Consider the following 15,667-nt stretch of genomic DNA (forward strand, 5'->3'; position numbering starts at 1 on the left):
CAGAAAGGAGAGGGATCCTGAAGAAATCATGTTAAACATACTGTGACACCTACTGTATTGAGACTAGTATATGGAACATTAAAAAAACAAGTTGCTGGCTATAGGAAATGTTATTTTTTTTTCAAAATATGGCAGAGAGAAGGAGGTGGGTGGGTTCGGAGTCCTAAGGTAATATTCTTTATGAAAGCATTAGCTACTTTTCTTACATTTTCAATAATGTGCTACATTTCTTCACCCAAGGAAATCTAGAATGAAATGCAGTCTAAAATATTTTGCACTGAACTATAATTTCTTCTTTAGTTTAATCTGGAAACCAGTCTATTTTAATAAATGCTTTATGTACAGGAAAATCTGTTGACCAGTGGAAGACTTTTGTTGATGCTCATCTGCAGAGATATTGAATGATATTGGCAGTGACCTTCCTACATGGAGGCTTTGTTTGGTTTATTTAGTAAAGTGTGCAGTATTTAAAAATCAAACATAGCTTTAGTTAAAACACTAAACAGGATTAGTCATATCCATTCAGATGTAACCAGAACTACTGAAAGATAATTTCCAGAAGATTTCTTCTGTATAAACTACATGTTACTCTTCAGTAGAATATCTTCTCCCTTTTCCTTTTTCTCATTTAAATTTTTTTTTGATTTTGGTTTTTTGATGTACAATATGTTTTTGTATGCAGGTAGTAAATACATTTTGACTTTCAAAAAAAAATCACTTAATACCTATAGCAAGATAGCTGTTCTATGTTTCTTCAATGGCTTCTAGAGAGATCATTTATGCCTCTGAACTATGTGATTGTTGTTGATATCATTATTATTACTTTTGGAATAGAAAGTATAATACATAGACTGAAACTATCACCAGAGGAAGGTCCAAGGAGTTCCCTCAATTCAGGAAGCAGGTAGGGTTCTTAAGAAACACTGCAGAAAGAAATTTAGGGAGGGTCAGGTGAGATTTACTTAGGAAAGTAAAATCTACATACTAAAGGGAAAGAGACAGCATGGGCTTTCTTTAGTGAGAAGCTTCCTTTGGTATGGCGTTTTAATATTTATACAGGGACTACTAGAGGTGGAGTCAGGGTGGAGTTATGCAATTTCAAGTTCTCCTTGTGCTTGCACATTGCCCTCCATTCTGGCTCCTTTTTGACGGCAAGGACATGTGATGGCTGGATTGCTCATGAATTGTTTGCAATATTCCAATGATTCATTTCAACTGTTCATGGGCATTTTTTGAGGAACTTTTTGAGGAACTACCAACCTCTTTTCCACAGTGGCTGCATTCCCACCAGTTACATACAAATCTTTCAATTTCTCCACATCTTTGTGAACACTTATTATTTTCTATTTATTTAACAGTATTGGGGATTGAACCCAGGAATGATTTACTGCTGAGACACATCTTCAGCCCTTTTAATTTTTTATTTTGAGGCAGGGTCTTGCTATGATACTGTTCTCAAACTTGCAATCCTCCTGCCTTAGCAGGACTTAGGACTTATCCTAAGTCACTGTGATTACAGACATGTGCCATCATGTCTGGATTCTAGACCTTATTATTATTATTTTTTAGTTAGGGTCACATTAAGTTGCATAGGTTATTGCTAAATTGCTGAGGCTTTTGTGATCCTCCTGCTTCAACTTCCTGAGTTTCTGGGATTACAGGTATTGACATCCTGTTGAAAATCATTTGATCATTTTTGTCAGAGTTTATTTCTGTGCCATGGCCTCATATTGTAAAAGTAGGAAACAGGCCCAATATTCTTTTTTTAGGTATGTAATGGTTTTTCTAATAATGTAAATATATATGATATAGAATGGCTATGATAGAGGGGCTATCATTCATAATAAAATCATAAGGTAATATAAAAAGAAAAACAAATAACCAAAGATGATTTAAAGCACATTTTTTTTATTATAGATAAGTAAGTGTGGATTTGCTGTGGCTAAAGACATCTTTATAACAGATAAACAGATTTTCTATATAGCAAGAGGTATAATATTTTTCTTTTAATAAGAACCAATATCTCTCTGATAACAAGGAAAGACTGAACTGGCTGAACCTACTTTAAGTAGAAAAGACTTTTTTTTTCCTGGATGTTGTTTTCAAGATTGGTAAACTAAATTCTTTCAAGTCCTAACACATTATATTTAAAGAACAGTAAAAGAAAATTAATGAACACTACAAAAACATGTAATTTCTACAAAGCAGAAATATAATATTTATAATTTAAAACAGCAGCAATTTCAAAATATTTGCTGAATTAAAACTTTTCAAAATATATATACACTAAGTATCATTCCAGATGATCGTGGATTTTTAAAACACTATATCACAACTCCCAATCTCTAACCCAAATCTACTACTGGATGTAGATGGCCTAAAATATTTTTTACAACAATTTATAAAATAACACAAAAACAAAAGAGACCTCCCAATTCTCTTGTGTGTGAGCTCAGGTTATGATGTGTTGGCTTTAATTCCTTATGCACAAAGAGAATTTTAAAATAAAACAAGGACTTCACATAAATAATTGATTTACTTGTTATTAGGTATGTGACCAAACAACTTAAAATACTAATAATTGAAACGTATCTTGATGTAACCAGTACATACACTCTCAAAGACAAAGATGAAAAATGAAATAAAACAGTCTGCATGAAAGCCACAAGCACCATGTTTTAGAAAGAGCACCAAGCAACACAAAAAGGCAACACGTAAGAGGTAGTGTACCACTGGCTAAGATGTATATGTCCATTGGGACCTGAATACAGCTTAGTATTTGGAAAAATAAGACATATTAGACTGTGGCTTGCAATTTTTAGACAGAAGCATTACACATTTGGGAGCATTAGCCAGTATTGCTCCTCAGTGCTCTGCATCTCCAGCTGTCTAATGGGTACTTTGCTCTCAGTCAAAAAATATAGGATACCCTGAAGAATTCCATGCTTATAAATTTTCAGTTTTAGGGAATTCTATAAGAAAGCTCAGATCAATACAAATTTTAAAAGAATTAAATACTTTATCAATCATAGTCCTCTAAAAATGCCTTTTCTCCTTCTTAGGAGGAAGTCTTTTCTTCCTGAGATTCTTTAAGATTTAGCCAATGCCTTTATTCCATGCATTTCATAATGACAGTATATTTCTGTTTATATTTTCCCTTCTGCAGCAATTATGACCAACAGCATGAATTCTGCATTAATTCACTTTAGAGAAAGCACACAAAACTGCTTTCAATGTAATACTTCCTTTCAGTTTTGAGATGAGGAAGTTTTTGAACGTCAATCACTGGAAGTTGATTAGGATCCTGGGTGTGAAAAAGGAATTTTGCCTTATGCCAACTGCCATCTTGAATCTGTAAATAAAAACACAAGGCTTTCATGTGTAACTGTTTCATCAGCAGCCATTCTGAGCAGACAGTGCTCCATCAGACATTGAAGATTTGTTTTAAGGATTAGAGATAATGAATAGAAAATATTTAGAACAATGTTTAATATATAGTAACAATTACTATTAATAATTGGAAATCTAGGCTTACTTCTTTCTTTATAATGACATTGTGCTCTAATTTTTCATTTCCATAGGTTAATGCTAGGCTTCTGCTTCTGTTGTCTGAGGATCACTAGACCAGATATGAATTAAAAGGCTGCATAATTCTTATTTATTTATTAGTTCTAATCATTTATACATGACAATAGAAAGCTATTCAATTCATTATACACAAATGGAGCAGAAATTTTCACTTCTGTGGTTGTGTATGAAGAAGAGTCACACCATTCGTGCAATCATAATCGTACCTAGGGTAATGATGTCCACCTCATTCCACTGTCTTTCCTATCCCTTTGCCTCCGCTCCCTTGCCTTGCCTCATCCAAAGTTCTTCCACTTATTCCATGCCCCCCCCCGCCATGGATTAGCATCCACTTATCAGAAAAAACTTTTAGCCCCTGGTTTTTTGAGATTGGCTTATTTCACTTAGCATGATATTCTCTAACACCATCCATTTACCTGTACATGCCATGATTTTATTCTCTTTTAATGTTGAGTAATATTCTATTGTGTATCTGTACCACAGTTTCTTTATCCATTCATCTATTGAAGGGCATCTAGATTGCTTCCACAGTTTAGCAATTGTGAATTGTACTGCTACAAACATTGATGTGGCTACATTACTGTAGTATGCTGTTTTTAAGTCTTTATGGTATAGAAGGAGGAGTGGGATAGCTGGGTAAAAAGGTGGTTCCATTCTAAGTTTTCTATCTGCTTTCCAGATTGGTTGCACTGATTTTCAGTCCTACCAGCAATGTATGAATGGAAAGGCTGCACAATTCTTAATATGATTAATACTCATCTGTTCTGTGTTCCTGTAATTGTGACCAAGTCTTTAGGGTTAGCATTTTTCTTAGGTAAAAGAAAATGAGCTAGCTTAACTCCTGTACTTTTGGCTGGAAAAAACCAGGCTTGCCTAAGTCAGAAGTAGTTAAATTATAATTATGTTGAATCATCTTTTAGTTTTCTTTCTTTTTTTCTATTCTGTGGCTCTCCATTTATACAATTTCCATCTTTCCTTTTTCTTCCAGGCCTGTTTCTCTTATTACTGTATGCTCTTTTGTTTCTGATAAATTCTGTGGCATAAAATGTTCTATGATGGACAAGATTCAACAAAACAAAATAGAAAACACAATTGACTAGTTTTGTGGAGCTTTTTATTAAGAAGGTTATTCACTTACTCATCACAGTATTATCACGATATACATTTTCAAGTTTGAAGAAATTTTGGAGGTTATTTAAGTTATAAGTTTCATTGTAAAGCAAAGGTCATTGAAGCTCATTGAAGATAAGTTGCTTGTCTATGTCATAAGCGTGGTGTAATAACTAGACCTAGAATTCTTTGAGTAAGACACCATTGGATTCATTCATTAACTCTTTCAAGAAATATTTTTTGAACTCTTAAGTATATTTGGCACAGTTAAATAAGATGTAATCTTCAATTTTCCTATGGTACTTGAAAAAATAAAGATGAATAAATTAATTCTTTAAAAAATTTTTATTTTATTTTACTTTATTTCAGGCAATGGAAGGGTTACTTTATTTTAAGTTAAATTAAGACAAATAAATTAATTTTGGCTTCTGAATTCTACAAGATTCTATAAATCTACTTGAAGAGGGTCTCCTTCCATTTCCATGCATTTTCCCTTCTCTCTCCCTTTCCCTCCCACCTCTCATTCCTGTTTAATGTTAATCTTCTTCTCATGCTCTTCGACCCTACTCTGTTCTTAGTTACTCTCCTTATATCAAAGAAGACATTTGGCATTTGTTTTTTAGGGATTGGCTAGCTTCACTTAGCATAATCTGCTCTAATGCCATCCATTTCCCTGTAAATTCTATGATTTTGTCATTTTTTAATGCAGAGTAATACTCCATTGTGTATAAATGCCACATTTTTTTTATCCATTCATCCATTGAAGGGCATCTAGGTTGGTTCCACAGTCTAGCTATTGTGAATTGTGCTGCTATGAACATCGATGTAGCAGTGTCCCTGTAGCATGCTCTTTTTAGGTCTTTAGGGAATAGACTGAGAAGGGGAATAGCTGGGTCAAATGGTGGCTCCATTCCCAGCTTTCCAAGAAATCTCCATACTGCTTTCCAAATTGGCTGCACCAATTTGCAGTCCCACCAGCAATGTACAAGTGTACCCTTTTCCCCACATCCTCGCCAGCACTTGTTGTTGTTTGACTTCATAATGGCTGCCACTCTAACTGGAGTGAGATGGTATCTTAGGGTGGTTTTGATTTGCATTTCTCTGACTGCTAGAGATGGTGAGCATTTTTTCATGTACTTGTTGATTGATTGTATGTCCTCCTCTGAGAAGTGTCTGTTCAGGTCCTTGGCCCATTTGTTGATTGGGTTGTTTGTTCTCTTATTGTCTAATTTTTTGAGTTCTTTGTATACTCTGGATATTAGGGCTCTATCTGAAGTGTGAGGAGTAAAGATTTGTTCCCAGGATGTAGGCTCTCTATTTACCTCTCTTATTGTATCTTTTGCTGAGAAAAAACTTTTTAGTTTGAGTAAGTCCCATTTGTTGATTCTAGTTATTAACTTTTGTGCTATGGGTGTCCTATTGAGGAATTTGGAGCCCGACCCCACAGTATGTAGATCGTAGCCAACTTTTTCTTCTATCAGACGGCGTGTCTCTGATTTGATATCAAGCTCCTTGATCCATTTTGAATTCACTTTTGTGCATGGCGAGAGAAAGGGATTCAGTTTCATTTTGTTGCATATGGATTTCCAGTTTTCCCAGCACCATTTGTTGAAGATGCTATCCTTCCTCCATTGCATGCTTTTAGCCCCTTTATCAAATATAAGGTAGTTGTAGTTTTGTGGATTGGTTTCTGTGTCCTCTATTCTGTACCATTGGTCCACCCGCCTGTTTTGGTACCAGTACCATGCTGTTTTTGTTACTATTGCTCTGTAGTATAGTTTGAAGTCTGGTATCGCTATACCGCCTGATTCACACTTCCTGCTTAGCATTGTTTTTGCTATTCTGGGTCTTTTGTTTTTCCATATGAATTTCATGATTGCTTTCTCTATTTCTACAAGAAATGCCGTTGGGATTTTGATTGGCATTGCATTAAACCTATAGAGAACTTTTGGTAATATCGCCATTTTGATGATGTTAGTTCTGCCTATCCATGAACAGGGTAGATTTTTCCATCTTCTAAGATCTTCTTCTATTTCTCTCTTTAGGGTTCTGTAGTTTTCATTGTGTAAGTCTTTCACCTCTTTTGTTAGGTTGATTCCCAAGTATTTTATTTTTTTTTGAAGATATTGTGAATGGAGTGGTTGTCCTCATTTCCATTTCAGAGGATTTGTCGCTGATATACAGGAAGTGAGGGGAAGGGGAAAAATAATATAAGGGGGACAAACGAATGTCAGTAGAGGGAGCAGAGAGAGAAGAGGGGAGGGGAGGGGAGGGGGGATAGTAGAGGATAGGAAGGGCAGCAGAATACAACAGACACTAGTATGGCAATATGTAAATCAATGGATGTGTAACTGATGTGATTCTGCAATCTGTATATGGGGTAAAAATGGGAGCTCATAACCCACTTGAATCAAATTGTGAAATATGATATATCAAGAACTATGTAATGTTTTGAACAGCCAACAATAAAAAATTAAAATAAATAAATAAATAAATAAATAAAACCTTTCAGAATGGAGCAGAGTAAGGGAGACCTAACAAGGAAATGTAATAGATGAGTATGAATTAGATCCCGGTCCAAAGGATGTTTGTAGGGCCCTTGGTGAAATTCCAATTAGGTCTTTAGATTAGTTAATGATGTTGCAGATTATCTGAATTTTCTGTTTTTGCCCAATGCCCTGTTGACATTTGAAAGATGTTTAACATTTGAGGAAACCTGGGTAAAATTTATACTGGAAGGCTGCACAAATTTTCAGTATTTTATAAATCTGAGGCTATTGTAAAACTAAAAAGTTTAAACCTTTTTAAAATGTAAAGAATCTATCTTATCTTTTGATTGGTAGCCTTTTAAATTTCCAATATTGTTGTGAGTGGCTTTTCTCTTAATATCTTATTATAATTTTTAAAAATTTAAGTCCCTTCCCAATAGCTTCAGCTTTTATTTTTTCCATTGTTTCTGACTTTGTCTGATTATTCTCCTCTCATTAATTATAGTTCATGTTTATTAGTTATTAGGAACATTGTTATATGTTTTGTTGATTGTTGATTTTTTATTATTTCATCATTATTTTAATTTAATACTTCCTTTGGGTTTTGTAGTTACTTTTCCACTTCATTTAGTGAATTCATTACTGTGTCTTTTTCCTAAGGCTTCCATCACAAACTGGGTGGTTAACAAACCAAAAAAAAAAAAAAATAAAAGTATATCAATATTGGAAAAATAAAAAAAAAAAATAAATCTACTTGAAGAGAAGATATATAAACAATCTCAATAATGTGAACAATGAGTGACAAATTCCTCATTTCTAACTGGAATAGACAGGAAATGCTTCATGAACAATTTACAATTTATATTTGGATTGGTCTTAAAGTATTCCTAAAATTTTCACTTGATTAGAGATGTAGAGAAGGGCATTTCAGAGAAAAGGAAAGGCATGAGTTAAACAACAATAACCAAAACCCCCAAATAAAAAGAGATAGAAAGTACACAGTGGTTGTGAAAATCAGCCTAGCATGGAGGTTAAAAACACAGGCTTTGGCCTGGACAGATTTTAATACAAATTCAGGCACTATCATTTTCCTCACATATAGAACATCCATTACTTAATTTTAATAGGAAAAGTGAGCTACAATTTAAATACTGACTAGTAGAGCAGTCTACAAATATACTCATGTTTAATTGTATAGGGACTAGCAAAATGAAATAAAACTGATTTGCTTCTGTAACTTGTATTTCATGCAGTTTTAAGATACAGAATCCTAGTAGTAAAATCTCAGTGTAGTTTTTAATTTTCATTTCTCGAATTTCTAGAGATGTTGAACATTTTTTTTTGTGATGCAGCCACATCAATGTTTATAGCAGCACAATTCACAATAGCTAAGCTATGGAGCCAACCTAGGTGCCCTTCAACAGATGAATGGATAAATAAAATGTGGTATATATACACAACAGAGTATTACTCAGACATAAAGAAGAATGATTTTATGATATTTTCTGGTAAATGGATGGAGCTGGAGACTATTGTGCAAAGTGAAATAAGCTAAAACCAAAGGTTGAATGTTTTCTCTGATATGTGGAAGCTAATCCACAATAAGGGGTATGTATGTGTGTTGGGGGTAGAATAAAAATTCAGTGGAGTAGACAAGGCGAATGGAAGGAAGGGTGGGATGAGAAAAGGAAAGACAATGGAATGAATCTGACAAATTTCCTATGTACATATATGAATATACCACAGTGAATCTCACCATCGTGTACATCCACAAGAAACTAACAACAACAACAACAAAATAACTATGGGTAAATGGCAGAAAGATCAATAGAGGGAAGGGGGCAGGAGTTGGGGGTGGGGAGGAAAGGAGAAGAAGAGGTATAGGGGACTGAATTAGAACAAGATATATTACATGCTTTTATAATTATGTCAAAATGGATTTTACTGTCATATACAACTAAAAAGCGCCAATCGCAAATCATAACACTGAAAACACATGAAAGAAATCTGCTTATGTGCTCTATCTTTCTATCTATTATCTATCTGTATATTTATCCATCCTTCCAGATATATATATTTCCTATAGGGAATAAAACTTAAGTATTAATACCTGTTTTGCATGTAAAAACCCATGAATAACCAATTTTATATAACACAAGATATAAGCAAATGAATGAGTTTGAAAAATGTGGGGTTATAAGACAGGCACTTTACAAGTTACTAGCCTTCTGTATCTGCAGTTTGTAATTAAAGTCATCTTTGTTTTACCAATTTTTAGTCATATTGAACAATTTTAAAAGTGTCATTCTCTTACCTTGCAGTCATCTGAAAGCACTTTAGGTTCCAGTAAAGTGTTTTCTTCAAAAATCTGACCATTCCACCCCTTAAAACGAATAGGCAGTCCTGGGTCACTTGTTTGTGCACTTGTCCACGTGTTTAGACAGTGAATGGTGATGATATGGGTGGCTTCTGAGCTCAGTAAATGAAGGAAGTTCATCTGGACTTTCCCAACTCCAAACTCCAGCTAATACCATAAAAACAATATGTAGTTTATGAGATAAGGCAATTTAGAAACTTCTAGTTTGGGGAAACTTGAGGAAAGTCCTTGAAAGGCAGCCTGAAAAAACTTCTTTTCTTGGAATTTAAGTGCCAGTTGGTGGTATGCTGATAAATGTTTAACCCTAGGCTCTTAGGTAATGGGGTAGGGGGTTGACTTAAAGCATTTTCTGATTTCCTTGTTGAAAATACTTCCAGCATGGTTGATTTCAGACTACCAAGGTTGTGTCACTGAACGTGGAATTGGGATGAGATGTTAATAATAGGCTTTCTTGAGCCTATGTGAACTGGATCTAGAATACCACTGAACAACTACCTATAATATAAAAATGAAGATAATTTTTATAATATTACCTACAATGCAATATAATTCATTTTAGGTTAATGTTTTTCATAAGAATCTGAAATGCTTTTCTTTTGGTACTGGGGATTGAACCCACAGGTGCTTTATCACTGAGCCACATCTCCTGCCTTTTTGTTTTTATTATGAGACAGGGTTTCATTAAGTTGCTTAGAGCCTCACTAAGTTGCTGAGAATGTCCTTGAATTTGGGATTCTCCTGCTTCAGCCTTTGGAGTTGCTGAAATTACAGGCATGTGACATGGTGCCTAGCTAAGAATCTAAATTTCTGTTGAAGCCTTCATTTAAGATTTTTTTGTGCATTTCCAAAGATAAGTTATAAACTCTACAAACTTGGTTGAGTAATTTTAACTAAAAAAACTTTTAAGGACAAGCACAAAATTTATTCTTTTTGTTGTCAGCCCCCAAAGTAGTTCTAGTCACATGTTGTTATTAATAAATGTTTATTGAATGAATGAGTACACGAAGAAGTATTAACAAATCAAATTAACAACAAAGGGCAAAAGTGGCTGGGTGTTGGCACACACCTATAATCCTAGTGGCTTGGAAGGCTGAGGAAGGAGGATCCCAAGTTCAAAGTCAGCCTCAGCAACTTTTCTAAGACCTTAAGCAAGACCCTAAGCAACTTAGTAAGACTCCGTTTTAAAATTAAAAAAAAAAAAGGTTTTTGGATGTGGCTCAATGGTTAAGTACCCCTGGGTCCAAACTCTGGTAGCAAGAAAAAGAAAAAAAAAAAAAAAAAAAGACAAACTTGGAGCTTGGAAGTCTGATGGCACATTTTTTAGACTTCGACAGGCAAGCAAAATTTTCTGTAGCTCTAGACATTATTATTATTACTACTATTATTATTCTTTTAGCATCATTCAAGCAAAGGGATGGCCATAATATAAGTGAATAGAAATATCTTTCATGAGGAATTTGTATTAATTTTCAAACATAAAATATCAATTATGAGGTAATAGGAAAGAAAAAGCAGCAGCAACAACAACAAACCCCTGAAAAAGAGAAGAGAGGCAAAAGAAGTGCATAAGAATCAAAACATGGAAGGATGATCAAAAGGAACCTTAGGGTTTAAAAAGATAAATCCATTCATTTTACAGATCAGAATCAGAAATGTGTAAAATATTTAACCTGTCTGAGCCTTAGTTTCCTTGCTGGTAAAGTGGGATATTACACCAACCTGATAAGGGTTGTTATGAGGATTAGAAATGACAAATGCAATTTACCTAGCCTAGTGTTAGCTCACAGTATGCCCTCTGCTGGCTTGCAGTTTCATTCCTAAGTAGCACTAGGTCCTCAATTCCCAGACTTCTTGAGGTTGAGTTTATGGACAGAAAAAAATGGGAGAACTGATTCAGCCATCTGAAGAACTGGAATGTGGCCTACTCACTGCTGCTATCTCTTTTGCACAAATAAAATTCCTGAGCCAACTTCCAAGGGAGTGAGGATGATCATGTGGATATTTTGGAGGTAGCAATATCATGTTGTTCTTTATTAGAAGTATATGATTTCCTTAGGAATAGAAGAATCCTTCCCTCTATTTCAGGAAGAATCTAGTGCCTACCACAAGGAAACGCCCCACTTGTGAAGAGGGTAGTTCAACAATAAGCAGCTGGTGACTATACATTTTAGCAGCTGCCTTTTTACGATGGATGAAACACACAAGTAGGCACATTTGTCAGTTCTTTGCCAATAAGAAATAAATCTTCGTAATTTAACACACTGGTTTAATCAGAAAAAGAAAGAAGTGTAGTTTTGATTTCAACATGTAAATAAAACTAAGTTTTAGGTTTTATAGATAGTTGTTATAACATCTATTGTTATACCAAATTCATTTGCATTTATTCTAAATAGTTTATAGAATTATACTTGAAAGAAGTTTTAAATCATATTCAGTGGATGTTTAAAGTAGGATATTTTGTGTCCACACCAAAAAGAGCAAGCTGTTGTGCCAAATTCTTCTTTTATTGATGGAGATGATATAATTTCCAGCAGAACTTTAGGTAATAAATTACTGATCGCAAACCCTGCAGTTCTTTCTAATGTATGTCATGTATAAAAACAACATATGTTGCACAAGTTTTTAAGGAATAAAAAAAACATGATCAATAGAAAAGTCAAACTGAGCCAATCATGAAAACACATAATCAAAATGCCAAATGTCACTGATTCAATGTTTTTAAAAACAAACACCTGTTTCTCATACATGATAAAGAATGAAGAATACCTTGACTTCATGCTTAAAATTCATAATTATGTGAAATGACAAAATTTTAAAAAATAATTGTTTACAGATACTGTGAATATGTTCTAAAATTTAATACATACCTTTGTCACAGAAATAGGAGATAAACATGTCTGGCCACCAGCACTAAAATTACAGAAAACCTCAATAGCATCTGAAGGGCATCCAAGATTTGGATCAATCCAATATTTTCCTATTAATTCATAGTAAAATGCAAAGTTACTTAGGTGTCATGATATGTATAATAAATATAAACTATGATATGTATAATAATGTACTCTTTATATATTACCCCAGTCTTACATGTTAAAATACTTCAAAGATTATAAAAATTTATATTTAGTGAATGAATGAAAACTGCAAGAATTGTAAAAAACTGACACTGAAAACTGTATTTTTCAGACACCTATTTAAGGGCATTTCATGATTATAATCACAATGATAGAATAACTAAATTTATTGCTTCATACCACAAACAAAAGCTTAACTAAAAGTGAATTGTCTAAAGTTAATTGAGAAATTAAAGTTAATGAGGTATCTGTTCTGTATTATAGAGTTAAACATAAATATTTTTTGTGTATATATATGTGTATATATATAAACAACTTTAATTTCTCTAATGAAAGCATATCTTTATGAGTAATGCTAATAATTAAAAATAGAATAAAACAGTTATTTTTGGGGTTTCAGAAAGAAAAATGTTCAATTAAATGGCCATCATTTTCTGTGCTTTCTTGAGATTTGTAAGTGGAAAAAACAGAAGTGTCTGTAGTTAGGGTAAGCCTGCCAATCTTTGTATCCACTGAGTGCCCAGGAATAAATAAAGGCCTCAAGTCAGATTAGAGGAAATACTTAGACTGAAAAGCACTGTGTTAGCATCTTAATTCCAGAATAATAGACTCTGAATATTGAAATAGGATTATATTTCAAATATGAAGGATAAGAGTTTTTTAAAAAGGCAGTCCCAGTGTCTTTCATTCAAAAGGTAAAACAACTAGTTTTTGTCAAATGTCACTTTCTATAATAGGTAAGATGCTTTTCCATTTCATCTTTACCACATAGATTTCTCTAGTTCATCATGGGCTTCCTCTAACTTTGAAAAACATCCTTTAGTTATTTTCCTCGTTCTTACTCTACTAATCCTCCAAAATGCATACTTGCTGAATAGGTGGCATAAAGGGTAGGGACTGTCCTCTAATGTAGTGATTTTCAAATTTTAGAAAATTTTGAACCATATGACAAAACACATATGGCTGGGCCTTATCACCCAAGTGACCAATTTATTAAGTCTGGGGTAAGGCTTGAGAATCTGCATTTTGAAAAAAAATCTAATTCTGGTCCACAGAACACATCTGGAGAACCACTAAACTGTTGAAATATAGAAGAATGGGGTAAAGGACAGCCACCCTTCTTAGTCCCCTTTCCTCAGGATTCTGAATATTTTAAAGTTTGTAGAAATTATTGCTGGATTATTCACCAGAATCTAATGTAGCCTTCCAGTCTTATCTAAGGGAGTCAATATAGATCTTTACTCACCATCTTTTCTCTTCCTAGACATGCTTTACTCCTACTATGTGAGCTAATATCAATTTTATGAAAGGTTTTCTATCAAGAAAACTCTCATTGTTATATGAGGGGGAATACTTTGATTTTAGGCATTGTGTTGTACAATGACGAAGTGATGGGGATTCATAACTTCTTTTAAGATATGTGGAGTATAGATAACATTTTATATCATAATATATTTTTTGTGAGCCTAAATGTTCTAACTTAAAACTGGCTCTCCCTTGAGGACACTGCTTCCCTTGTAACCCTTTCAACTTCTGCAACAACCTCTATAACACTGTGCCTGGAGGTTGGAAGGTGTCCTTTTTGCTAACTGCAGACCATTCCCCCCCCCCCCCCCCCCCGCGCTTTCTCCCTAAACACTCATCATGTTATATCACCCACTGTCCCTTCCTGGTGAAATCAATGAATGTTTTTTTTTTTGAAGATTTTAGCTTCTGGCTTGTGATGGCTTTCAGAAAATCTATTTATGACCTAATTTTTGAATTCTTGGTAATTATAAATCCATGTGAATGATACTTCCAATAACCTGGCTTCTCAGTTCCTCGCAGTGTACCATTCCCCCTTAATTTACCACCAATAATCTACCCCATAACTTAAACTATTAACTCTAAAGCCATACCTTAGCCTTTGTTATTACCTGCAACTGTATCTCCTTCATAATTTTGCCTCCCTTCTCTTTTCAGCTTACTCCCTGTAATGTCTTGACTCTAGTAATTCTTTGATCTTATCATTGATACTATCACCTTTTCATGTCCCTCATGAGCATTTGTTTACTTCTTTTTTTACCCAGCTTAAAACCCATAGTTCTTTACTATAAATATTCAAAATATTGGCTTGAAAGTTCCTCACTATTTTGTTAGCTATTTTATGCTTTTAAATTTAAAAGAATTTTTGTTTTGTACAGGTAATTTGAATTACTTCATTTCTATCATTTTCTCTTAAAATCTGATGAGGTTTTAATCACTACCATTTTTCTAAATGGTTCTTAGTGAAGGTCATCAATGATCTCTGAAGTGCTAAATCCAATAGTTTTTCTTTTTTTAAGTCTTTACCTTGTTGACATTGATCCAGTTGATACCTTCCTCTAAACCTTTTCTTAGATTTCCAAGATACCACATTTGTCTGGTTTTCCTTCTATCTTAGTGATTGCTTCTTCTTAATTTTCTTTGCGAATTCTCTTTCACCTCCCTGATCTTTAAATATTAGATTGCTTTAGGACACAGTTTGTAGACCTCTTTTCTTTCTTTACCTATGATTTAGGTAATCTTAAGTAGTTAAGGTATAACATGAAATTTATATTATGAATGTCATTCATAATTTTTACTCCTGGCCTCTCTTGACCTCTTACTGGAATAGCCAATTACCCACTTGACAGTATTACTTGAAAATCTAATGTCAAACTAAATGTCTCAAACTAAATATATCTAAAATTGAACTATTATCTTCTGTCCACAGTTCCTTCTCTTGAAGTCTGATGTCTTCTCCATTTCTACTAACAACAACTCCACTCTTCTATATTCCAAAGCTTAGAGTCATTTTTTTACCATTCTATATCTCTCATAGCCCACACCTAATTTGTCAACAAAAACTGCTGGCTTTACCTTGAAAACAGAATCAAAATTCTGACCATTGCTGACTATAGAGTTGATTACATGGGATCAACTGATCCAGCTGATCATTATCTCTTCTGGGTTTGTTCATTTTTTTTTTCCCTTTCCTGGGTGATTTCAATAGCTCAGTGCTTCTACCC

At 33.9% G+C, this 15,667-nt stretch overlaps 1 protein-coding gene across 1 annotated transcript in view; it reads right to left on the reverse strand.

Annotated features, from left to right (window-relative positions):
- Nucleotides 1-1,908: 1,908 nt before the first annotated feature.
- Nucleotides 1,909-15,667, reverse strand: part of Col24a1 (collagen type XXIV alpha 1 chain) — a 393,162-nt gene continuing 379,403 nt past the window's right edge. Inside the window, exons 59-61 of the mRNA XM_046443140.2 lie at nt 12,432-12,541; nt 9,502-9,711; nt 1,909-3,352 (exon numbers count right to left, since the gene is read on the reverse strand). Coding sequence (XP_046299096.1) covers nt 3,206-3,352; nt 9,502-9,711; nt 12,432-12,541 — 467 coding nt within the window. The 3' untranslated portion in view covers nt 1,909-3,205. The remainder of the gene's footprint in view (nt 3,353-9,501; nt 9,712-12,431; nt 12,542-15,667) is intronic.

This window comes from Marmota monax, unplaced genomic scaffold, assembly GCF_021218885.2.
Source record: "Marmota monax isolate L192 unplaced genomic scaffold, Marmota_monax_Labrador192_F-V1.1 WCK01_AAM20220418_F8-fsc00046, whole genome shotgun sequence".
NCBI lineage: Eukaryota > Metazoa > Chordata > Mammalia > Rodentia > Sciuridae > Marmota > Marmota monax.